Below are 25,730 nucleotides of genomic sequence, written 5' to 3'. Positions count from 1 at the left end.
GCACAATTTTGAGAAGTTCTTGGGTAGGAAAATTAAATAACTTTGTAAGAAATTAGACTGTCAATAAGAAAATATTGGGCAATTGCATTTAAGAGCTTTCTTAAGAACTACCTACCGTAAATGTTCCTCGTATGTCATTTCTTAAGATCTAGCTTAGAAGACTTTGCTGAATCCAGCCCCAGAAGTCCCATGCAAAAAAAAACAAAAAGATCCTGGGAATTCCAACGCTAAAAAAACTCCTCGGTTGAAGAACTATATAAAATAGAGAGCTCCATCGGCAGCTGGCAAGAAGCGGCTCAGGATGCGGAGGCAGGTGGGGGGGTGGTAGCTCCCACTTCTTCCCCTGCTGGTGAGGAGGAGGTGTGGAAGGAGTCGGGGACGCTCTTGGCATACTCCACCAGCTCGTAGGAATCTCTGATGTCTGCCAGGCCGAACCAGAAAACCGTCCACACACCGTTAACGAAGCTGCCGTCACAGTGTTTGAAGTACCTGGACAGACAGAGAGAGGTTAACGAAGCTGCCCTCACAGTGTTTGAAGTACCTGGACAGACAGAGAGAGGTTAACAAAGCTGCCCTCACAGTGTTTGAAGTACCTGGACAGACAGAGAGAGGTTAACAAAGCTGCCCTCACAGTGTTTGAAGTACCTGGACAGACAGAGAGAGGTTAACAAAGCTGCCCTCACAGTGTTTGAAGTACCTGGACAGACAGAGAGAGGTTAACAAAGCTGCCCTCACAGTGTTTGAAGTACCTGGACAGACAGAGAGAGGTTAACAAAGCTGCCCTCACAGTGTTTGAAGTACCTGGACAGACAGAGAGAGGTTAACAAAGCTGCCCTCACAGTGTTTGAAGTACCTGGACAGACAGAGAGAGGTTAACAAAGCTGCCGTCAGTGTTTGAAGTACCTGGACAGACAGAGAGAGGTTAACAAAGCTGCCCTCACAGTGTTTGAAGTACCTGGACAGACAGAGAGAGGTTAACAAAGCTGCCCTCACAGTGTTTGAAGTACCTGGACAGACAGAGAGAGGTTAACAAAGCTGCCCTCACAGTGTTTGAAGTACCTGGACAGACAGAGAGAGGTTAACAAAGCTGCCGTCAGTGTTTGAAGTACCTGGACAGACAGAGAGAGGTTAACAAAGCTGCCCTCACAGTGTTTGAAGTACCTGGACAGACAGAGAGAGGTTAACGAAGCTGCCCTCACAGTGTTTGAAGTACCTGGACAGACAGAGAGAGGTTAACAAAGCTGCCCTCACAGTGTTTGAAGTACCTGGACTAGGGTTGTCACGATACCAAAATTATGAGTTTGATACAGATACCTGCCTAAGTATCTCGATACCGATACTGAAACAATACCACGGCAAAAACCTAAAACAGCCGGAAAAATTGTGGAATGTAATAATAATAATAATACTAAATTGATTTTTTCAGTTTGATATTGTCATTTTTAAATCTAATTGACTACATTTTAAATTTGACTAAATAGAAAAGGAGAAATGTGCTCAGAGTCAGTAGAGTGCAGAACTCTGCCAAGGTGTATTGAGTCACTTCATTTTGTGTTCAGTCTACTTTAGTGCACATCAACTGTAGTGTGCTCAGTGCTGTATGTAGTGTGTATGTGGTGTGTATGTAGTGTGCTCAGTGCTCTATGTGGTGTGTATGTGGTGTGTATGTAGTGTGCTCAGTGCTCTATGTGCTGTGTATGTAGTGTGTATGTAGTGTGTATGTAGTGTGCTCAGTGCTGTATGTGGGCTAATAATCCTGCTTGAGCTTCATCAACATTAAGTGCCAGATTTACAGTTCATGTCATTTATGTTTATTATTTGCATGCACAATAAATAGGCTATTGAAATATAGGCTATATGTGGCAGTGGTTTATTGTGTGGTGTAATTTTTCATACATGTAGGTGTGTTTTTGACAATGAATTACTATAACATTTGTAGTTGAATTATTGTAAATATTAGTATTGGGGACATCGGATTGCTGCATGCCATGTAAGGGCTTTAATGACACTCTATGCCACAGACGGCATAGCGGCTCACCTCGCAGTCGCAGCACACTTCATTCAATGTGGAATATTGCATCATCTTGCCCTCCTAGCGACTTCATTTATCAAAAAGTGATCTGGTAACTATCTGACCGTTGAATACGAAAGCATTTGGCAATAAACTGGTATAAAATGGTGTCGCTGATGGCTGTTTTCTCTAGCCTACTGGTACTTACTTTTCTAATCCAGAGAGGTCTGAGCGCTTCACACAGTGCAACCCCTCCTGTCTGCGAGCTGGGGACTGTAGCATTTGTCTTTGCTACCAACGCACAGACCAGCGTCAAACATCCGTCACTTCACACATACCATTTCCCTTTCCTGCCTTCAAAATAAACTAGACTAGACTACTCTGTACTAATCTAATTCACTCAGACCCTTCAGATAGGAGGCAACTCAATAAATTCCATCAAGATAGCTGAGGCTACACAACCATTAGTGCAGCTCATCAAAAAGAGCAGATTAATTTATTCAAGACTTTGTGGCTGTATTGTTTTTGATGTATTTGTTTTGACTATGTGTTGATGCATTTGATAAAAAAAATGCAATGTTGTGTTGCACTCTTAAATATACTGTTATACGTTATTGATTGTTGGTTTATTTATTCATCACATTATTAGACCTAGGGGTGTCACGATACCCTCAGTTCACGATACGATACAATACACGATATTGGTTTCACGATAACGATATGATACGATATTTATTCATTTTTTACAAAAGTTGAATAATGAAAATATATGACTGGAAAAATAGTCTATTTGAAATACACAAAATGCAAAACAAATGCTGTTGTTGGAAATTGTTATTATAATAACTAGAAAACAACATGGAAGATAAGGCTTATCTTGCAATATAATATATCACTATACACTATAATGTACACTGTCACAAACTAAACGTTTGTTGCATGGTAAAAGAAAAATAAACTATACAATCTCTTAAATAACTTATGCAGGCAACGAGCTGTGTATTGTGTAGGCTAGTATCTTCACATTTAATTGTCATCCTCTAAGAGGATGATTCCTCTTCAATTAATTCTCTGACTGCACTGCATGTTGAGCGTTGCGCAGCGTTAATCGACGATTGAAACGTATCAAGTTAACGTTACTCTTTATTTAATCAATCCAACACATGCCAGAGAAATAGTTTCACAACGAGAGTACAGAGCTGCATCGCCTAATGACAGACATTATGCGCACATTAGATGCATTCAGAGCGAGATTCATTTGTAGGCTGCATTGATTAACTGTTTACCCGACATGTTGTGCCCGTGGAAACAATGGCACAACTACGGTAGTTCATTTCAGACTAGGTCTTTACAGATGAGGGGAGACATCTTGCCTGTCACTTGGACCGGCGGGCTCTCCCTGTCCTTCTCCCCCTCATGTGCAGTGCAGGCAGAGGCAGACACACACAGTCAGTGCGCCCTGCTGTCATCCACTGAAACATGCGGTCCTCATGGGGATAAACACACGGGGAAACGTGAATAAGTGTTGCGCAAACTTCGCCAGCCAGGGGAATGCATTAGTCTACAAACAGCGCATTTAATCTTGTCGGTTATTTAATGAGCGTCGGTTTAGTCCCCATTTCAAGCAAAGCAATGAAAACGATAGAGAGAGAATGCAGATCAGTGCCGTCAGTGCAGCATGTTCACAGGTTATTTTTCTCACTATATAGTTTTTCATCTCCACGACACATATCGTCACGTTTTGATATCGCGAAATTTTGTGGGACGAAATAGCGTGACATCCCTATTAGACACTCTCTCTGATGATTAAAAATAGCGTAAACAGTAAAACACAGAATTCAGGTGTTTTGCGGTAAAAGTGGCTCTCCTATTGACTTTATCCTATTGACTTTATCCTGCCAGTGCGGCTCTCATGGAAAAAATAGTGAGGATCACTGCACTAGCCAATCGTGCCTTTATGGACGCCCGACCAAGCTGGAACCGAGGGAACACGAGGATGCGAACCTGCGACCCTCGTGTTGATAGGTAGGGAACCGCTACTCTACCCGGACGCCCCAATGCAACTATTGACTTTATTCGCATGGTGGCCTTTTTTGATTTATGTAACTGTGTTAAACGATGTTGATCCTCGTGCTGGGCGATATGGGGTGCACAACGATTGATCGATATTTTGTTGACGCATGATTTGAATTTTTTTTAATGTTAATGTTGTAATCTATCTAATGTTGTAGTTTAATGTTGTAATCTATGTTTAGTTCCATGTTCTATGAGAGGACGAAGACCAAATGGAGAGAGATATTGCCTACGGTGTATTTCCATATAGCTAAGGACACAATCTGGGAACCCAGAGTCTATTTTTATTTGAAAAATAGACTCTGGGACAGCCCTACCTTTTTCCCCGGCTTCCTGTACAGAGCGCCTCTCCTGCCACCGTCACTTCCTTTTCCGCATCCGTTTTAGCTATTCGCTAATAACGTTAACGCAAAAACACACTACATAGAAGACGTCAACTCCTCTCAGTGGAAAATTACTGGAGGTGTAGTTGTTGTGACGGGTAGTATCGCCAAATACTACAAGTATGTTCCTATGTTCCTTTAGATCAGAGATACAAGTTATTTTGCCTAAAATTGATGATATTGACTATCGCGATATTTCCCGAATATCACAATTTCAGAAAATGTACTTTCAGAGGCTGTAGCGGGCTCAGTTTTAAAGCCAGAGTGAAGTTTCTGGTATCATATCAAACTAGAAGACCTAATAAATCAATTGGTATCAACCATCTCATGCTAACTTGTCAAGAAACTCGCTAAATAACACTCAGCTAGGCTACATTTTGGCGATGGAAAAAACATTTTCAAAGGGTTCCTCTCTTTCACAGCCTAATGTTGGCAGGTATGGTGTGTGTGTGTGTGTGTGTGTGTGTGTGTGTGTGTGTGCGTGTGTGTGCGTGTGTGTGTGTGTGTGTGTGTGTGTGTGTGTGTGTGTGTGTGTGTGTGCATGTCTCTCACCAGGGGTTGATCCTGTTGGTGGCTCTGGACCTCCAGAAGAGTTTGCCCAGGTCTTGGGTGATACACTCCCACAGGATGTGGCTGGTTCCCTGGCCCTGCTTGCTGCTGCTCACCACAAACTTGTCCAGGTAGGGTGTGCCACTGTTCACTGGCTCTCTGGTGATGATGGCTACCGCACTGTAGCTGCAGGCACAGACACACACACAGACAGGCTGATGATGGCTGTGTGTGTGTTTGTGTGTAGCTGCAGGCACAGACACACAGACAGGCTGATGTTGGCTGTGTGTGTGTTTGTGTGTAGCTGCAGACACAGACACACATACAGGCTGATGTCGGGTGTGTGTGTGTTTGTGTGTAGCTGCAGGCACAGACACACAGACAGGCTGATGTTGGCTGTGTGTGTGTTTGTGTGTAGCTGCAGACACAGACACACATACAGGCTGATGTCGGGTGTGTGTGTGTTTGTGTGTAGCTGCAGGCACAGACACACAGACAGGCCGATGTCGGGTGTGTGTGTGTTTGTGTGTAGCTGCAGGCACAGACACACAGACAGGCTGATGTTGGCTGTGTGTGTGTTTGTGTGTAGCTGCAGACACAGACACACAGACAGGCTGATGTTGGGTGTGTGTGTGTTTGTGTGTAGCTGCAGGCACAGACACACAGACAGGCTGATGTTGGGTGTGTGTGTGTTTGTGTGTAGCTGCTGGGTGGGCAGTACGTACCCTTCAGAGAGGTAGATGTTTAATGGGCCTGGGTGGGCAGTACGTACCCTTCAGAGAGGTAGATGTTTAATGGGCCTGGGTGGGCAGTACATACCCCTCAGAGAGGTAGATGTTTAATGGGCCTGGGTGGGCAGTACGTACCCTTCAGAGAGGTAGATGTTTAATGGGCCTGGGTGGGCAGTACATACCCCTCAGAGAGGTAGATGTTTAATGGGCCTGGGTGGGCAGTACGTACCCTTCAGAGAGGTAGATGTTTAATGGGCCTGGGTGAGCAGTACATACCCCTCAGAGAGGTAGATGTTTAATGGGCCTGGGTGGGCAGTACGTACCCTTCAGAGAGGTAGATGTTTAATGGGCCTGGGTGGGCAGTACATACCCCTCAGAGAGGTAGATGTTTAATGGGCCTGGGTGGGCAGTACATACCCCTCAGAGAGGTAGATGTTTAATGGGCCTGGGTGGGCAGTACATACCCCTCAGAGAGGTAGATGTTTAATGGGCCTGGGTGGGCAGTACATACCCCTCAGAGAGGTAGATGTTTAATGGGCCTGGGTGGGCAGTACGTACCCTTCAGAGAGGTAGATGTTTAATGGGCCTGGGTGGGCAGTACATACCCTTCAGAGAGGTAGATGTTTAATGGGCCTGGGTGGGCAGTACGTACCCTTCAGAGAGGTAGATGGAGTGCAGTCGCCCTGTCAGAGTGGCCATGTAGTCTGACCTCAGAGGCTTATCAAAAGACTTGTTGATGAGAGCCAGCAGCCGCTCCACATCGATACCCTCCAGAGAGCTGTACCTACACACACACACACACACAAAATTGCGTCACAGTAGAGCTGGGTGATATGATTGACTGTGTGTGTGTGTGTGTGTGTGTGTGTGTGTGTGTGTGACTGTGTGTGTGTGTGTGTGTGTGTGACTGTGTGTGTGTGTGTGTGTGTGTGTATGTGTGTGTGTGTGTGTGTGTGTGTGTGTGTGTGTGTGTGTGTGTTAGGGGTGTCACGGTACACAAAAGTCACGGTTCGGTACATACCTCGGTTTTGGGGTCACGGTTCGGTAGGAATACGGTACGGTACAACGGGGGGGAAAGCAAAAAATCTAATTTTCTTTTCATTTTTTATTTGGAACCTTGGGCATTCATTTTGAACAGGCAGTACTAGTGCTCCACCTAGTGTCACAAACTGGTAGAGCATGGCCCTGTTTAAAGCAGTAAACAGTGAACAGTGAACATACACTCTCTTGCATTTAGGGATGCACCGATTGCCATTTTCTTGGCCGATTCCGATTTCCGATTTTTGAATAGTCTGACTTGCCGATACCGATTTTTGCCGATTCCGATTTTTTTTTTTTAAAACAACAATTGACAGCTTACACAAACGTTTTTGTAACTTTGTTTAAAAATGAAGATTCATAGAACAATTCTTACATCTAATGGGGATCCAAATAAACAAATAAACAATTCTTATCATTTGCATGAAGTAGGACCTTCTCACTCAAACACATCTCAAAATAAAAGTGTTCGAGGTTAGGCTACTGGACAGAGCTTTTTTGTGCAAATACAATGAATACAAAAATTAAATTAAATCCAATAGCCTATATCCCACAGCTATCATGCATTTACTTTTCCAAAAGAAAACAGGTGCAACAGAACATCAAAATGATCCATGGACAAGGAGTTTATAGACTGGCTCCAGACCAGTCCTCTTGAGTAGAGGGGAAATGAGTTTATGAGTTACAGTAACGATCTTCAGTCTGAATATCAGGCGGAGTTTACACACAGTCCGAAGTTTGGTATGCGTATTTTTATCTGCCATCCGAAAAAATATCGTCACGCACAGAAAACGTTGCACACTTGTGAGTCCGATGCATTTTTATTATTATGTCCGTCGTTCTCATGTCGTTCTATTTGCAATACGAAACAAATAGTCTCTCCTGTATCCACGTCACGTTACAACATGACTTGACAGGCTGAGGCAGCAGCGCTGATGTGGAATGGAAAAGCAGGTTGGGGAATGGTTATACTGGATGCTCGCGTTCACCTCGCCAAGCCGGCTGTGCGCGGTGGCGGGTTGCTGGAGCACCGCTTCCCGGGGAGAGAGAGCAGCCAGTGAGGTGAAGCGAGCCGCTCTGACTGGACTCCAGCCGAGCGGGACACGGCCGCACCTCTGTCTCCACGGCTTATTTTCGACTTGCATGTGTGACAAACTGCGAGCTTTGTCTACTTCACTGACGGTGAAAAAAATCCACAACGAGGAAGGTATGCTGGCATGTGTGGTGTGGTGGCTGGGTGCCTGTCTCGTTGCTTTGGGGTGCGCGCACGTCATGTGAAAATCGGCTCACAGAATCGGCTATTTAGAGTGACCGGAACAGATCACCGATCGAGGCCGATCACGTGAAAATCGGCCATTTCCGGTCACGTGCCGATCGATCGGTGCATCCCTACTTGCATTAGGTTATATTTTATGTAGGGCTGGCTGGGTCACAATGCCACAATGAGCTACAAGGCTGAAAAGCATTTCGTTATAAAAATGCAAAAATAGAATAAAAAAAATAAAACTTGTGCAATTGGGAGTATTTCAATTTGTTCAAATTAAGCTATCTATAAACATTCAAAGTTTAAGCCTAACTCTGTCAAACAGACAGCAGAAAACAAAACAACCTAGTAGTTGCTAGTAGCTAGCTACTAGTAGGGACTGAGGTAGCAGGCCAGATACAGCCAGGTATTTGCCAACTGGCAACTTTGGTAACTTCATTCTAAACAAAGAACTCAAACCTTTGCATATAATACTGCATTATGTAGTTAAATGTAAACAGCAAACATACACTGGCACATAGGCCTTATGTTTGTGCTGGATGTTGTCAAACAAATGGTTCAATAAACTCAAAAGCACCTCTTTCTTAAGTTGGGAAAATAAATAACAAGGAGTGGTTTGAATATTTTGGTCTAGGGCTGATGTAAAATAAAAGGCAATACAGAACTGAATAACATCTGTTGTGAAAAAACAAAATAAATACAACGTAAATTAAATAATATGATCAAATAAAATATGTGCTTTTAGGACCAATGCATCACATTATCCTGCAGACAGCTCCTTCTCTCTCATTACATTACATTACATTACATTACGTCATTTGGCAGATGCTTTTATCCAAAGCGACTCACAATAACACATTTTTTGTCAGCAATAGAGCGATCCACTATGTAACAGTCTATAATAGTAAAGGGATTACTTGTGCATTTTGGGTAGGAAAAATTACATGGGTTACTACGTCTGAAGCTGCGATATCTACGGCGTCTATGGGCTGAAATAGAAAAGAAATACAGAAATAAATATTATATAAAGTGAAAAAGATAAGGTTCATGTAAAAGAACAAGAAAAATGCATTGCATTTAAATAATTTAAAAAAGTAAATGGAAAGCCATTTTACCCCCTAAAGAAAGTAACCGTAATATGTTCAGTTAAGACATCATAGAAAATATCAACCTTAGTATAAAATTTTATTAATACAATACCTGTTCTGCTCTGCTCAGAAGTTCTGGGATGATGAGATCATCAAAGGTTCTCAGCTGACAGGCAGGATCCAGGTGAGGAAGTGTCTTAAACCTCGGATCCAGGGCAGTACACTTGTGTCAGAAGTCCTGAAGACCAGGGTCAGCATATCTGTTTTGCAGATTGTCCCTGATGGCATGCTTGATTTCTCTGGCAGTAGGAGTGTCGTCATCATCTTGTTTCATGGATTCCAGGATCGTTGCTTTGAGTGGTAAGATCATGGAAACCGATGGTGTTTTTTCTGTGCACAGTATTGTAGTGATCGTCTTCAGAGGCTTCATGATCTCAATGACACACTCTGCGACGCTCACCTCATGGTCAGTCAGATTGACGATCTCCTGGTTGTTTCTGAGGGCCCTTTCTGTTAGCGAGGCGTAAACAGCAGATTTCTGTTCATGGTACCTCTCCACCATCTCGTAGCTGGAGTTCCAGCGTGTGGCCACATCGTTGATGAGACAGTGCTTTGGCAAGAGAAGCATCTCCTGCTTTGTCTCCAGAATGTGGGCAGCCGTGGTGCTGCGGTGGAAAAAAGAAACCGTTTTTCGGATTTTCCACAGGAGTCGAGATACCTGGTTGACTGCCATGCCTTTCTGTGAAGCCAAATTCAAAGTATGGGCAAAGCATGCCACCCAGTCCTGCTTTGTTGACAGCATTAACCATGTTTCTTGCATTATCTGTGGTCACGGCGACCGTTTTGGGCTTTTTGAATTTCCACTCTGCTACTGCCTCTTGTAGCTTCTCAGCTAGGTGGCGCTAGTGTGCTGTTCATACACAGGTCTCGTTAGTAGAACAGGATTCTTCATTTCCCACTCACTGTTGATGTAGTGCGGTGACGGTGAGGTAGCTTTCAGTAGCACGGGACGTCCATCCATCAGTTGTTAATGCTACGGCGGGTGCGCTTGTACAGACGTGGGACCACGGTTTCGCTCATGTGTGAACGGCATGGGACCTTGTAACGAGGCTCGAGTACCTTTAATAAATGCCTGAAGCCGGCTTGCTCTACCACTGCATATGGGCGCATATCCATGGGAATGTAGACGCCAATCGCCTCTGTAATCTTCTTGTGTCGGTCTGTGTTGGCATTCAGAGGATGGTTAAAAGCAGCGGGGAGAAGCAGTTGTCCCGTTTTCTTTACCCCGTCTCCGGTGAGCGGTGCATCTGGGTGGTGTCGCCTGAGATGCGTCAGCATGTTGGAGGTGTTTCCACCGACGTACCCAACAACTGGCGAACAACGCCGACACACCGTCTTTGTTCCATCAATCTCTCGCAATCCATCGCTGTTGTAGTCGACTGGGAACCTGAAACTCTCCCACACCGCTGATTTAAAAGAAGGTGGCGGCTCTTCCAGCTCTTGTATCTCGCCTGCACTCGCCATAGTGTTAGTTAAAGTGACTGACAAAATGGTCGTCTTCCTCGTGTTGTTTTCACGTGTCTTCTTCTGTGGCGTTTAATGGCGTTCAAACAGCGTTTAGGTGCTTTACTGCCACCTTCTGGATTCGACGTATTCATCGTGGAGCTCCACATATCGAACCGTGATGCCCATACCGTGAAGTCACGCGACGAATACACGTACCGCGACACCCCTAGTGTGTGTGTGTGTGTGTGTGTGTTATACTGACCGGTGTATGGGGTCTGCGTTTTTAAAGAGGGTCCCAGAGCCTGAGATGGAGGACAGACAGAAAAACAAAAAACCTTACACAACTATATAAATCCTATATACTGTATATATATTATATAAATTATATATATATTATTATTATATATATATGTACTACACCAATTCATTTTGTTGTCGCAGTCGACTTTCCAATGTCAGGCCCAAATATGAACATGGGGAAGCAGGAACAGGCATCTTTACCTCTTGTCATGTGACATAATGGAAGCATCTGGGACGTCCCACGACACCCCGACAAAAAGTCTAGCCTGTCAGAATGTTTCCTATTTTCCTGCCTAGTTTGACAACTCCTACGACGTGTTCCTTGACATTGACCAATAAGATGACAGAGTGCTCTCTGGACGGTCTTCCTTGACATGGACCAGTAGGATGACAGTGTGGTGGTGTGGTGTTCCTTGACATTGACCAATTAGAGTTGCGCAATCTTGACCTCAGTCAGATCGTCCAATCGCCACCCTTTGACATCGCCAATACACAATGTCATCGCAAGACAAAAGTACAGTATAACAACTTTTTATTCATCGGTCATTGTGCCTGCCTACATCTACATATAACATTACTCTTATGGAGCTGAGCACAGAGTAGTTTTGCATGCCAGGCGACGCGGCTTGTGGAGAATGAGAAGAGCAGACGAGATGAGATGGCTCGGGGGACTGGTGACGGCAGGGAGATTTGTAATTAAAGATTTTGGTGGCGGGGCTCGTTGCGGACATCAGAAACATGTTTGAGGGCAGTAGGCTCATAGCGTTTGTTAATGTTCTGGTCTGAACACACACTCTGCTCAGTCAAACTGCTGCTCTCAGGGAGCAGCCACACACGGGGGGCGGGGTCAGGGAGCAGCCACACAGGGGGGAGGGGTCAGGGAGCAGCCACACAGGGGGGAGGGGTCAGGGAGCAGCCACACAGGGGGGAGGGGTCAGGGAGCAGCCACACAGGGGGGCGGGGTCAGGGAGCAGCCACACATGGGGGGAGGGGTCAGGGAGCAGCCACACAGGGGGGAGGGGTCAGGGAGCAGCCACACACACGGGGGGCGGAGTCAGGGAGCAGCCACACACACGGGGGGCGGGGTCAGGGAGCAGCCACACACACGGGGGGCGGGGTCAGGGAGCAGGCACACACGGGGGGGCGGGGTCAGGGAGCAGCCACACACACGGGGGGCGGGGTCAGGGAGCAGCCACACACACGGGGGGCGGGGTCAGGGAGCAGCCACACACACGGGGGGCGGGGTCAGGGAGCAGCCACACACACGGGGGGCGGGGTCAGGGAGCAGCCACACACACGGGGGGCGGGGTCAGGGAGCAGCCACACACGGGGGGCGGGGTCAGGGAGCAGCCACACACGGGGGGCGGGGTCAGGGAGCAGGCACACACACGGGGGGCGGGGTCAGGGAGCAGCCACACACACGGGGGGGCGGGGTCAGGGAGCAGCCACACACACGGGGGGCGGGGTCAGGGAGCAGCCACACACACGGGGGGCGGGGTCAGGGAGCAGCCACACACACGGGGGGCGGGGTCAGGGAGCAGCCACACACACGGGGGGCGGGGTCAGGGAGCAGCCACACACGGGGGGCGGGGTCAGGGAGCAGCCACACACGGGGGGCGGGGTCAGGGAGCAGGCACACACACGGGGGGCGGGGTCAGGGAGCAGGCACACACACGGGGGGCGGGGTCAGGGAGCAGCCACACACACGGGGGGCGGGGTCAGGGAGCAGCCACACACACGGGGGGCGGGGTCAGGGAGCAGCCACACACACGGGGGGCGGGGTCAGGGAGCAGGCACACACACGGGGGGCGGGGTCAGGGAGCAGGCACACACACGGGGGGCGGGGTCAGGGAGCAGCCACACACACGGGGGGGCGGGGTCAGGGAGCAGCCACACACACGGGGGGAGGGGTCAGGGAGCAGCCACACACACGGGGGGCGGGGTCAGGGAGCAGCCACACACACGGGGGGCGGGGTCAGGGAGCAGCCACACACGGGGGGCGGGGTCAGGGAGCAGCCACACACGGGGGGCGGGGTCAGGGAGCAGCCACACACGGGGGGCGGGGTCAGGGAGCAGCCACACATGGGGGGCGGGGTCAGGGAGCAGCCACACACGGGGGGCGGGGTCAGGGAGCAGCCACACACGGGGGGCGATCGAGATCGGCTAGGCTCAATTGCAGCCATTGAGTCGGCAATATACGATCTGATCGTCAATCGCCAAAACCCTCTATGACCAATAGGACGCCAATTAATCGTTTGATTTTGTGCTGCATAATTCCAACCAGGGAAGGATTGTTGTAACCATTTGATGTGATTGACCGCGAGGTCCACAAGCCAGCTTTCTCGTTGCACCGCTGAAGCTCTGATGACATCATTCTGCATAATAATTAGCCATGCGTTTGTTGCATTTGTTTGTTTGAGAAGTGGAAGAGGGCTGTCGGGCTGTCGGCCCCCGTGAAAGTCAGCATACGATGATTGTTCAATGTCAGACTTGCCAATCTTCCAGCAAAGACACGGCAAGACTTTATAGCGCTATGCTTACCTAATCAGACATGGTGACCATCGTGAAAGACACAAATATTGTGTAGTCTGATCCCGGCATGAGACCGATGGATAAAATGCAAAACAGCGTCTGTCTGTCTGTCTGTCTGTCTGTCTGCCCATCAGTCAGTCAGTCAGTCAGTCAGTCAGTCAGTGGCTCTGACCTCTGTGGCTGAACAGTTCACTGAGCAGTGTTTGGGCAGAGGTGATGACAGCGGTGGACTCTGTGGGCAGCTGGTTGAGCAGTCTTGCGATGGCGGCCACACGGCGGCGCTCGGCCTTGCTCAGCCAGGCCGCATCCGACAGCCCAGGCAGGTCGCCGGGCAGCGACACTGCACCCAGCACCTGGAGACACAGCAGGGGGTCAAGGTGGTGTCAAGCATTTATTTGACCCTGCTGCACACAGGGTCACATTGATACAGTATACTGTATGTCGGCCATACGTTTGTCAATCTCTTACAACATCGTAGTGCTCGGACCAGCAGAGAATACCGATTTAATTACCCAAGAATATACTATAATTGAACTGGGTATTCACCCCACAGCGACCTGAGAGAAGAAATCTGTGATTTCCTGATTACCGTAAATTCCGGACTATAAGCCGCGTCTTTTTTCCCGTTTTTTGGCCTTTTTTGCCCCCTGCGGCTTATATAACGGTGCGTCTTATCTATGGATTTTTTCCAAAAAAAAAAAAAAATCTCTCTTTTTTAGCACTCTTTCTAACTATAAATCCACTTCTGTTTTAATTTCCTCTCTTGCCCTCTTTTAACAACATAACATAACATAACATAACACAACACAGGTAAGCAGAAAGAAAAAGACGAAGCAATCACGCCATGAATGAGGAAATGACTCACCTGCTGGAGGCTGGAGATACACCGCTTGGGCTAAACTTTTACTCCGTGAAACACTATCGATTAAGTCCGACATCGCTCAGAGGTTTTGAGCAGCTTGAAAACAAGTTTGAAAACGTGCAGAAGTCCATCCACTCACTCACTAAAGAAACTAAGGCAACCGTGAACAGAGTTTATAATGCGGAAAAGCGCATCCGCGCACTGGAGGACAAAAACAACACAGTGAGTCCGAAAATGGATAAAATGCAAAATCGAAACCCTGCACACGCAGGTTGATGACTTAATCAGCAGGAGTAAAAGAAATAACATTCGCCTGATCAATGTAAAAGAGGGAGCTGAGATTGGTGACATGGACGCTTTCGTGGCAAAATCCTGTGTTACATCCTGGACCTGAAGGAAGGCGAGAAACCACCAGAGGTGGACAGGGCACACCGGGCGCCTCGGCCACGTCCAGACCCCGGCCTGCCACCGAGGGCCATCTTCATCTGCCTACTCCGCTGGCCCGACCGTCAACTCATCCTCCAGGCTGCGGGGAAGAAGCCCCTCACCTGGGAGGGTACGCGCTTTTTCGTCCGGCAGGACCTCTCCGCGTTGGTGCAACAGAAACGCGCAACATACAACAGCATCATCGAGTCAATGGATATCGCTTTGGCGTACTGTACCCAGCGAGACTCGTCATAACCATTGATGGACAGCGGCGGAACAAGAGCTCAAAGTGAAACTGCCGAATATCTTTTGAGTTGGACTGGTCAATAGTACTGTGAGTAACTAAAATAAAAAAATAAAAAACGGAATTCTCTCTTCTTTAGCACTCTTTCTAACTATAAATCCACTTCTGTTTTAATTTCCTCTCTTGCCCTCTTTTCACCACACCGCGGACACTGTGTGCACTGTAAAAAAAACAAAAAATACCACAATGTGTGATTTTGTCTGGGGATTAGTGACCTGACTTTTGTTTTGTTGAAATGTTAATAAATGGGAGCTTCCCCAAACAGCCATCTCTTTCCCGACAATCCCCTCTGTGCACGAAGCCTTACATATGGTAATTAAACATCAAAACACCCGCGGCTTATAGACCGGTGCGGCTTATATAAGAAAAAAATAGTCACCTTTGAAGGTGCGGCTTATAGACCGGAATTTACGGTAGTCCAAGTGTGCATAATGGGAGAGCTGTGTCATTAAATCAGAGCTAATTTTAATCTGTGTAGTTTGCACACACTTTGTGTACTTTGATTAGCCACAAACAGCTTTATAGTAGATATGTTGACAGTTTGGACTCATTCCAGGTTCCTACACAATTTCAATTTAAAAAAAGCCCATACTTTTTCCAGACCTTGGTTTGTTTTGAAGATTGTGTCTGGTGTTCAATATGATTTAGGCATACAGACATCTTGCCCCTGGCAACTAGGTCATATCACTGTATAGATGAAGAATTTCTGCTTCACCGCCACACATACCAGAATAATGATGTGAGATGATTGACAGGGTACCTACACGCTTTCCATTTTATAACCCTAAGACTTTATGTTTAAAAGCCTTCGCATCAACATCAGGCCGGCCGGCCCCGGATCAGATTCTGGGCCTCTTGGTCCGGTTAGGCCCCTGGCCGCTTCCAGATGACGCTTCTCCGATGAGATCACAATGCTGCCTGCGGGGTGCCTGTGACATCATGACAGATGTGATGTCCTTGCCAATGATGTCATGGTCGAATATGACACCATCTCCGATTACATCACAATGGGATGTGAGACGAGTTATGACATCACCAGTGATGTCAGACCCCCAGACTAGGACAGCTATAAGTAGGACCAGTTCAGTAGCTAGAGAGGTTCTCCTAACCTTCTCCTAGTCATGCCACGATCCCAGCGTCCCACGCAAGATAGTGATTCTGGAGATGAAGCCTACGGCAATCCCCCCAAGTCCGCTACTGAGCCCGGACGGGACACGTGGAGTTACTCAGAGATGAGACCGTGTCTTGGCAGACACACCTGCGACATCGCGAGCTGCGAGATCTGAGCCAGGTTTATACCTGATGAATAGGGCTGGCACGGATCACGGATAATCCGTGACCCGTACGGATCAGCCCCCACGGTTCGGAACGTCGGGGTCCACGGACCCCCCCCCCCCCCCCCCCTTTCGTTTCATTTAACGTTTAACGTTAGTGTATGAGAACGCCTGCAGCGCAGCCAGACACAGACAGGCATCATGGCAAGCACAAGTGAGCTTCCTCATCCCTTGTCGCTGCTGTAAAGTCTCTCTGAAGGCTGTGGCTAGTGGCTACTAAAGACAACAAACTTATTTCAACACCTCTGAAAAAGCACAGGAATGCGAGCAGCATGTTGCGGGCTGCACAAGATAGCGAGAGCCACAACACACACACACGTTTCACGAACACGTCACCGGACGGTGAAATGTTGCCTTGGACACATAACAACAAAACAACACGTGGGGCCACCGAGTAGCTTAACGTAGCATCAACGTTATGTTTCCAGACTCACCCGGTCTGGTCTGTACCCGTCAAGTGACTACGTTAGCTAGCAACAGCGAGGAAGTTAGGCGCAGTGCCACCTAAAACAGGAAGTTGGGTTGTTCTGCCTTCAGAGTAAAAGCATAAATTGTGTCATGAGAAAAAAATATTTTTTGAGCTGTGCAGGGCAACAAATGGTTAGAGAAGTATAATAGTATTAAAAATTCAAATCGAAAATCGAATTTTGAGAGAAAAAATCTGATATAGCCTATTTTTTTTTTTTTTGCTGATCCGAAAAATCCGTGATCCGTGGCTCAAAATCCGTCACGCGATCCGATCCGTGGGTTTTCTGATCCGTGCCAGCCCTACTGATGAACCCTGAACCCGACTACGGGTCCTTCAAGCCTGTACAAGAATCGGAACCAGAGTCTGGGTCCATCACCCGGAACTCTATAATAAATGGTGCCAAAACCTGGGACAGCTGCATTGCCGCAGAAGAGAAGATCCCTTGCTCCTGACCGAGAGCTCCAGGCCCAAATAAAGAAGAGCTGGTTGGTTGCACAGTTGCAAGCCGAGAGAGCCAGGAGGGAGGTGGCGCAAGAGATGGCACAAGAGAGGAGAGAGATGGCACAAGAGAGGAGAGAGATGGCACAAGAGAGGAGAGAGATGGCGCAAAATGCAAGTGAAGATGGTGATGCGAGCTGAAATGCTAGCCAAGGAAGCCGAGCAGAAAGCTGAGAATGACAGATTACAAGCCACGCTCGAAAGATATGATGGTAGCCCGGCCCCTCGCTTGTAGGACTCGAGAATGAAGGGCTTGGAGCTTGAGGAACTCGAGCTCAAGGCCAAGCAAGAGTCGGAACGCGAGAGGCGCGAGGCGGAGGCCCGAGCCCTAAGAGAAGCCAGAAAAGCCCAATAGGCAATAGAAGATCAAGAGGATGCAGGACTAGCAGCTTCTGCCACCCAGACGACCCTGTGTACCGGAACCTACAGGAACCATGTTCTTGACTGCATGTGATTTTGGTGCAGACCCTATGTTCTTGACTGGATGTGATTTTGGTGCAGACACTATGTTCTTGACTGCATGTGATTTTGGTGCAGACACTATGTTCTTGACTGCATGTGATTTTGGTGCAGACACTATGTTCTTGACTGGATGTGATTTTGGTGCAGACACTATGTTCTTGACTGGATGTGATTTTGGTGCAGACACTATGTTCTTGACTGGATGTGATTTTGGTGCAGACCCTATGTTCTTGACTGGATGTGATTTTGGTGCAGACCCTATGTTCTTGACTGGATGTGATTTTGGTGCAGACCCTATGTTCTTGACTGGATGTGATTTTGGTGCAGACCCTATGTTCTTGACTGGATGTGATTTTGGTGCAGACACTATGTTCTTGACTGGATGTGATTTTGGTCCAGAGTGAAGTTTAACAATTGATACATTTGCTGGGGATCCCCCTTAAGGACCCCTGCTGGTCCCTGGAGCCCAGGCTAAGAAGCAGTGCCTCCTGCTGGTCCCTGGAGCCCAGGCTGAGAAGCAGTGCGTCAGTACCTGCTGGTCCCTGGAGCCCAGGCTGAGAAGCAGTGCCTCCTGCTGGTCCCTGGAGCCCAGGCTGAGAAGCAGTGCCTCCTGCTGGTCCCTGGAGCCCAGGCTGAGAAGCAGTGCGTCAGTACCTTGTTGCTGTGGCTGCGAAGGCCTCCTGAGCTGTTGAGGAACATGACTTTGTGGGGCTGCAGTGCTCGGGAGATGGCCGCCGTCACTTCCACCGGGTCCAGCGTCACCGAGCAGCCGTGCCCGTCACGCCCCACCGGACACACCAACGGGATGGCACCGCAGTCCAGACTCCACTGCAGCAGGCCCGGGTTCAGCACCACGGAGGGAGGGGCACCACTGAGAGAGAGAGAGAGAGAGAGCGAGAATGAGGGAGACAGACAGAGAGAGAGAGTCAGAGAGAGACTCAGAGAGAGACGTTAGTGTCATTGTGGCATCCTAACTAACCTATACATGTTGGTTGGTGTGGAACTATTACTTAGCTCATACAACAACCCCACGTCTCTTTAAGCCTGTCTGTCCTCACCTGCTGCTGCCCCACGTCTCTTTAAGCCTGTCTGTCCTCACCTGCTGCCCCACGTCTCTTTAAGCCTGTCTGTCCTCACCTGCTGCCCCACGTCTCTTTAAGCCTGTCTGTCCTCACCTGCTGCCCCACGTCTCTTTAAGCCTGTCTGTCCTCACCTGCTGCCCCACGTCTCTTTAAGCCTGTTTGTCCTCACCTGCTGCCCCACGTCTCTTTAAGCCTGTTTGTCCTCACCTGCTGCCCCACATCTCTTTAAGCCTGTCTGTCCTCACCTGCTGCCCCACGTCTCTTTAAGCCTGTCTGTCCTCACCTGCTGCCCCACGTCTCTTTAAGCCTGTCTGTCCTCACCTGCTGCTGCCCCACGTCTCTTTAAGCCTGTTTGTCCTCACCTGCTGCCCCACGTCTCTTTAAGCCTGTCTGTCCTCACCTGCTGCCCCACGTCTCTTTAAGCCTGTCTGTCCTCACCTGCTGCCCCACGTCTCTTTAAGCCTGTCTGTCCTCACCTGCTGCCCCACGTCTCTTTAAGCCTGTCTGTCCTCACCTGCTGCCCCACGTCTCTTTAAGCCTGTCTGTCCTCACCTGCTGCCCCACGTCTCTTTAAGCCTGTCTGTCCTCACCTGCTGCCCCACGTCTCTTTAAGCCTGTCTGTCCTCACCTGCTGCCCCACGTCTCTTTAATCCTGTCTGTCCTCACCTGCTGCCCCACGTCTCTTTAAGCCTGTCTGTCCTCACCTGCTGCCCCCACGTCTCTTTAAGCCTGTCTGTCCTCACCTGCTGCCCCACGTCTCTTTAAGCCTGTCTGTCCTCACCTGCTGCCCCACGTCTCTTTAAGCCTGTCTGTCCTCACCTGCTGCCCCACGTCTCTTTAATCCTGTCTGTCCTCACCTGCTGCCCCACGTCTCTTTAAACCTGTCTGTCCTCACCTGCTGCCCCACGTCTCTTTAAGCCTGTCTGTCCTCACCTGCTGCCCCACGTCTCTTTAAGCCCGTCTGTCCTCACCTGCTGCCCCACGTCTCTTTAAGCCTGTCTGTCCTCACCTGCTGCCCCACGTCTCTTTAAGCCTGTCTGTCCTCACCTGCTGCCCCACGTCTCTTTAAGCCTGTCTGTCCTCACCTGCTGCTGCCCCACGTCTCTTTAATCCTGTCTGTCCTCACCTGCTGCCCCACGTCTCTTTAAGCCTGTCTGTCCTCACCTGCTGCCCCACGTCTCTTTAAGCCTGTCTGTCCTCACCTGCTGCCCCACGTCTCTTTAAGCCTGTCTGTCCTCACCTGCTGCCCCACGTCTCTTTAAGCCTGTCTGTCCTCACCTGCTGCCCCACGTCTCTTTAAGCCTGTCTGTCCTCACCTGCTGCCCCACGTCTCTTTAAGCCTGTCTGTCCTCACCTGCTGCCCCACGTCTCTTTAAGCCTGTCTGTCCTCACCTGCTGCCCCACGTCTCTAAGCCTGTCTGTCCTCACCTGCTGCCCCACGTCTCTTTAAGCCTGTCTGTCCTCACCTGCTGCCCCACGTCTCTTTAAGCCTGTCTGTCCTCACCTGCTGCCCCACGTCTCTTTAAGCCTGTCTGTCCTCACCTGCTGCCCCACGTCTCTTTAAGCCTGTCTGTCCTCACCTGCTGCCCCACGTCTCTTTAATCCTGTCTGTCCTCACCTGCTGCCCCACGTCTCTTTAAGCCTGTCTGTCCTCACCTGCTGCCCCACGTCTCTTTAAGCCCGTCTGTCCTCACCTGCTGCCCCACGTCTCTTTAAGCCTGTCTGTCCTCACCTGCTGCCCCACGTCTCTTTAAGCCTGTCTGTCCTCACCTGCTGCCCCACGTCTCTTTAATCCTGTCTGTCCTCACCTGCTGCCCCACGTCTCTTTAAACCTGTCTGTCCTCACCTGCTGCCCCACGTCTCTTTAAGCCTGTCTGTCCTCACCTGCTGCCCCACGTCTCTTTAAGCCTGTCTGTCCTCACCTGCTGCCCCACGTCTCTTTAAGCCTGTCTGTCCTCACCTGCTGCCCCACGTCTCTTTAAGCCTGTCTGTCCTCACCTGCTGCCCCACGTCTCTTTAATCCTGTCTGTCCTCACCTGCTGCCCCACGTCTCTTTAAACCTGTCTGTCCTCACCTGCTGCCGTGTGGGGCCTCCTGCAGCGTGAGGAAGGCCTCTGCAGAGAAGAAGGGCATGACGTTGGCCGAGTGCTGCTGCAGAGCCTCGGTCAGCCGCTGACTCCGCTCCACCAGCCGGGATCCGGCCTCCGGGTCTGCCTCCCCGCCACCACACCCCATCAGCCGCCTCTGAGTCCGCGCCACCAGCCGGGATCCAGCCTCCGGTTCTGCCTCCCCGCCACCACACCCCATCACCACCACCGGCTTCATGTCCATCCGCTGCAGGAAGGAGAGCCCAAACGCCAGGCTCTGGACCATCTCCTTGCTGTCGAACACCGAGCTGTCCACCTGCCAGAGACAAAACGGCCACGTGACACGTGTTGTAATTACGAACATGGACTGTAGACCAGGGCTTTTCAAAGTGTGACATTGCGGGCCGGGCCTCCCCTCTGAGTCTGAGTCCTGGACTCATTTTCAGAACTCGTGACTGACTTGGATGTGGAGGAACAGAGAACAGAGTGGAACATGTCAGCTCAGGTTCCAGGCTTCACCGTGCTGGAGGTGAAGAGATCAATACACTTTTCTTTGTCTTTTTTCAGTTCAAATGGCTTTATTCACCTTATGTAGCCACGCCCATTTGACCCGGTTCTGTGGCCGTCCTACGACTCCAGGCTAAAAAAAGTAATAAAATAAAATAAAAAATGGCTGCGCTGCTCCAATATCATCTAACTCTGAATTAACTAATAATTTAGCCAATTGTATGTAACATACCAAATAAAAGCAAACGGCAATGTCTAAGAATGCAACGCCATGTAACTGGCTCGTTAAGTTTCACATTCCAGGGAATTACGTTAACGTCTGTGGGTCTTTATAGACGTTAGTGGCTCGCGCTGCGCTCGGAAGAGAGAAAACTATCTGAAGCTTTCTTTGTTGGAGTCCAGGTATGTTTTACAAGAAAGTGCTCGTCATTGTCGACGATAACGTTATCTGACCTGGCTAACAGTGGATACTTGCTTGCTTGCTGTGTACCGGCTCAAAGTAGTAGGCTACGTTATTTATTTTACCCCTTCACTATCCGCTCCAAAAACAACTCTTTTATTTTGCGCCGTGACCGCCGGAAGTGTTAGGTGGACCCGGAAGAATTTGGTCCACTGTAAGGTCTGAACATTTGTTTGTTTATTTGTTTGTTTATTATGGATCCCCATTAGTCTGACTACTCAGACTATTCTTCCTGGGGTCCCTGCAACATACAGAAAATACAAAACAATTACATGCAACATACAGAAAATACAAAACAATTACACTGCACATAACAAAACGGTGAACAATGTTCACATTAAAACCACAAGATTGTGTTAAAATAAAATAAAAATAAAATTAGGTAAACTAAATAAAATTAGATAAACTAAATAATAAACATCAACAGTGTCATACAAGGGCATACTGCCCTAATAATGCACACATTTTCACACATTTTCATGGAGAATGCACACATTCTCCATGAACATGAATATTCAATCGAGCAAGAGACTAGGAAAAGAATAGCAAAACAAAAACACTGCACTCAGACAAAACTAAGTACAATGTCTTTGCAAAGGACTGCTTCCTTTAGCTTTTTTTTTTAAGTATATTTATTGTTGATCCTGGTAAGATTTGTTGGTAGCCTATTCCAATGGGAAACAGCTCTATACATGACAGTTTTCTTAAGTGCGTTGGTAAATAGGGTGAATAAGGTGAATAGGTGAATAAGGTGAATAGAGAAACTGTTTTGTGTACAGACTTTCTGGGGGGATTGGTGAGTAGTGAAGCAAATCTAACCAGCCACGTGCATATTTTGGGCCCTGTCTCAATAACACAGGATTTACAGCGCAGGTACACTCAATTAAAGTCAAAAGCACAATAACCCTCTAATTGTCCATAAACTTATTGAACATTTTGTAAAAGGGTGGGGCCCTAAGGGATAATTTGGATCAAAATTGGGATAAAAATGTCTTTCCACAGCCTGTGCCGAGTTTAGGAGAGGAGAAGCTTCCTAGTGCCGACAGGAACCTTGGGAGTTTGAGTATTTCATGACATGTTTGCTCCGTGTGACTGCATGTGTTGTTTGCTCGCAAACGGTGCACCATGATAGTGAGATCAAACACACCCTGCTGTAAATTCAGCACAGGCTGTGAAAGACTGCTTTTTATATATATATATATATATATTGTTTTTGTTTCCTAAACCTTGTTCCCTTTTTGTTCCCTAAACAAAAATTATATATATATATATGGGTAGGAGAGCGTTTTGAATTGACTTATGGAAGGTGTGACGCTCGTTCACAGTGGATCGCAGAGGAGCGGAGAACAGAGAGGAACATGTGAGGGCTACTCTGAACCTAGACTGACTGCTCCTAGTGACATGTAAATAACTACAGTGCTACATTCTTCACAATGTTACATTTCACCCCAGGCTATGTTACAACTAACCTGTACTATGGGGTGAATTGTAACATTTCACTCCTTGTGTGTTTGAGACTAAACCATGCATTTTCTGTCCGTGTTACAGATAACAAATGTTACACCATTTAACAGCACACACGACACATGTGAGTATGTATCACATGTTCAACGCATTGCACTTAAAGAGCTGCGAGAAGCTCCCCTGCCTGCCCATGGCAACATGATGAAATCGAGGGAGATGTTGTGGGGCGCGTGACGTGAGCAGAAATCTTCCCCGCCCAGCAGGAATTTCACTTCCGGTTTAGTGATTGTGCCTTCAAAATAAAAGCATGATAAAGTTCGGTTTTTAGAAATGTACCCATAGAGAGCATGTGTGGGAACGCCCACAAAATGTTAAACGGCTGGCGCGCGAGTGGGGTAAAACCGCCCATATATCTCAATGGGCTGACTCACCAAAAGACGGTGCTGCGGCTCTAAACTACATGTTTGGGGGTTCTAGAGCAGAACACAAGACGTCTGCTCAGATGTGCGTTTACTGCGGTGGTTAAATCCCCGATCGTGTCTGCCTGGGCTGGGCTATCAGCAAAATTCTAACTTTGCTGAATGGATAGAATGGGGGAATTTACCCCACCCTGACCCCGCCCCCAGCAAGGCTGAGCCAGCTAACCCAGCGTCTATTGTGGGTGTTCCTAGAGCCTGTATGGGCGTTCCCAGACATACGGACTGTCTCTATAACACCCAACATAATGAACATAAGAACACTAAGACGAACCTCTAGTTTAATGTTTCAATGAAAATAGATCAGCAGAACAAATACAAAGGAGACTGTGTACAGAAAACTCCTGCTGACCACCATGGGCTCTTTTGTCTGTTCTGACTGTGTGCCCGTAGGCTGTAAAATGTGTTTTCCCAAATGCCAACAAAAGTTTTTCAAATTTTATTTGATTTAGAGTGCAGTTTGCCATTGGTATTTATTCAATTCATGTGACATCACTTCAATTTTTTGTATTTCATTTTCATCGATTTTGAATGCCAGCTTTTATTTTGAAAAATCCTGACCGGCAGTCAGAAATTCCAGCTCAGAAATCCCTGCTCACTTCACAGTTCACACTGACACATGTAGCCAAACTTTGGAGCGTTATTGAGCTAACATGTCACGTTAGGTCTAGTTTCAGAGGGGCTGACACCAGAAACGTCTCCCCCCTGGCTACTACAGCCTCTGAACGACAGTGGTAAACCTATCGGATAAGTCAGACTAAAGTAAAGAAAGCTTGAGTTTTAGCTAAGTGGCTAGTAGGCCTATTCAACTTTGCTATAAACGTATTCAGCTGTAATGTTATAATGATGTTCCATAAAGGCTTTATAATAAAGCGTCAAGCTGAAAGCGAGTATACGTCACCTCCAGTACAGCGAAGGCTGGCGCATGCGCAGACGCGGCTCTCTGGAACTGCGTGAGCCAGTAGCGGGCCTCGCGCGGGTCTCCGCCAACCTCGTCGAGGAAAGCCTTGACGTCCCGGTAGATCAGGCTGCGGCCAGCCCGCCCCGCGGCGGACTCACAGCCGGGCCCGGGCTGCTCCTCGGCCGGTTTCCCGCCCGGTCCCGCCACGCTGCTGGAGCTCAGCAGGCGGCGCTGCAGTCTGATCGTCCTCCGCGGAGCGGGGCCGGGGAGAGACAGGTACTTCCCGGCCAGAACCATGGCCCGACAGCCCGGTGAACCGCTGCTCACTTTAGCCATGCTGACCGACCGACCGACCGACAGGCTGATAGGCTGGCTGGCTGCTGCCCGGAGCTGCTCTCTCTCGGCTGTAAGCGCCGGGTGATGCTCGTGTTGCAGGACAAAGTGAGCAACAGTTTCTTGTCGAGTTTCGGTCAGGACTTTTCAAAGTAAAAGCCTTCATTCAAACTTGATAAAATACACAAATTGAAGTGAACTGATGTCACACAAATTGAATATAGCCTAGCCTACCCTTGGAAAATGTTATATTGGATTGTTGTTTTTTGATGTTGTAGTGCTGAAGAATTGAACGCACAAACTATATGCTTGCTCCCATCACTCAGAAGCGCATTAAATGAAATAATTTCAGAAAATGCTTAAAAATCAAAAATGTAATGTGTTGGACCAAACTCACTAGATTCATTTAGAATATATGTGAATGAAAAAGAAGGATAGCCTACAGTGTTTTAAAACCTTAAAGAACATAGGATAAAAATGTTTACAACATTTTTTTACTTGTTATGCCCGAGTGGAGCATACAACAATAATAGTAATAATGGCAATAATAATTCGGGGGAACAAAATAATAATAGCTAATTCAGAGCTGT

At 48.2% G+C, this 25,730-nt stretch overlaps 1 protein-coding gene across 1 annotated transcript; it reads right to left on the bottom strand.

Annotated features, from left to right (window-relative positions):
* Positions 1-296: 296 nt before the first annotated feature.
* On the bottom strand, positions 297-25,214 carry nags (N-acetylglutamate synthase; the record flags this gene model as incomplete). Its single annotated transcript, XM_083650137.1, has 8 exons — positions 24,808-25,214; positions 20,987-21,315; positions 18,485-18,701; positions 13,648-13,828; positions 10,906-10,945; positions 6,400-6,531; positions 5,020-5,202; positions 297-489 (listed from the first exon to the last, which is right to left on the bottom strand). Exons 1-8 carry the CDS (start codon positions 25,141-25,143, stop codon positions 297-299), a joined length of 1,611 nt encoding a protein of 536 aa, XP_083506263.1. The 5' UTR covers positions 25,144-25,214.
* Between the last annotated feature and the right edge of the window lie 516 nt (positions 25,215-25,730).

This window comes from Poromitra crassiceps, assembly GCF_964638095.1.
Source record: "Poromitra crassiceps genome assembly, chromosome: 13".
Classification (NCBI taxonomy): domain Eukaryota; kingdom Metazoa; phylum Chordata; class Actinopteri; order Beryciformes; family Melamphaidae; genus Poromitra; species Poromitra crassiceps.
The sequence above is the reverse complement of the archived record's forward strand: the minus strand, read 5'-3'. Positions and strand labels throughout refer to the sequence as shown.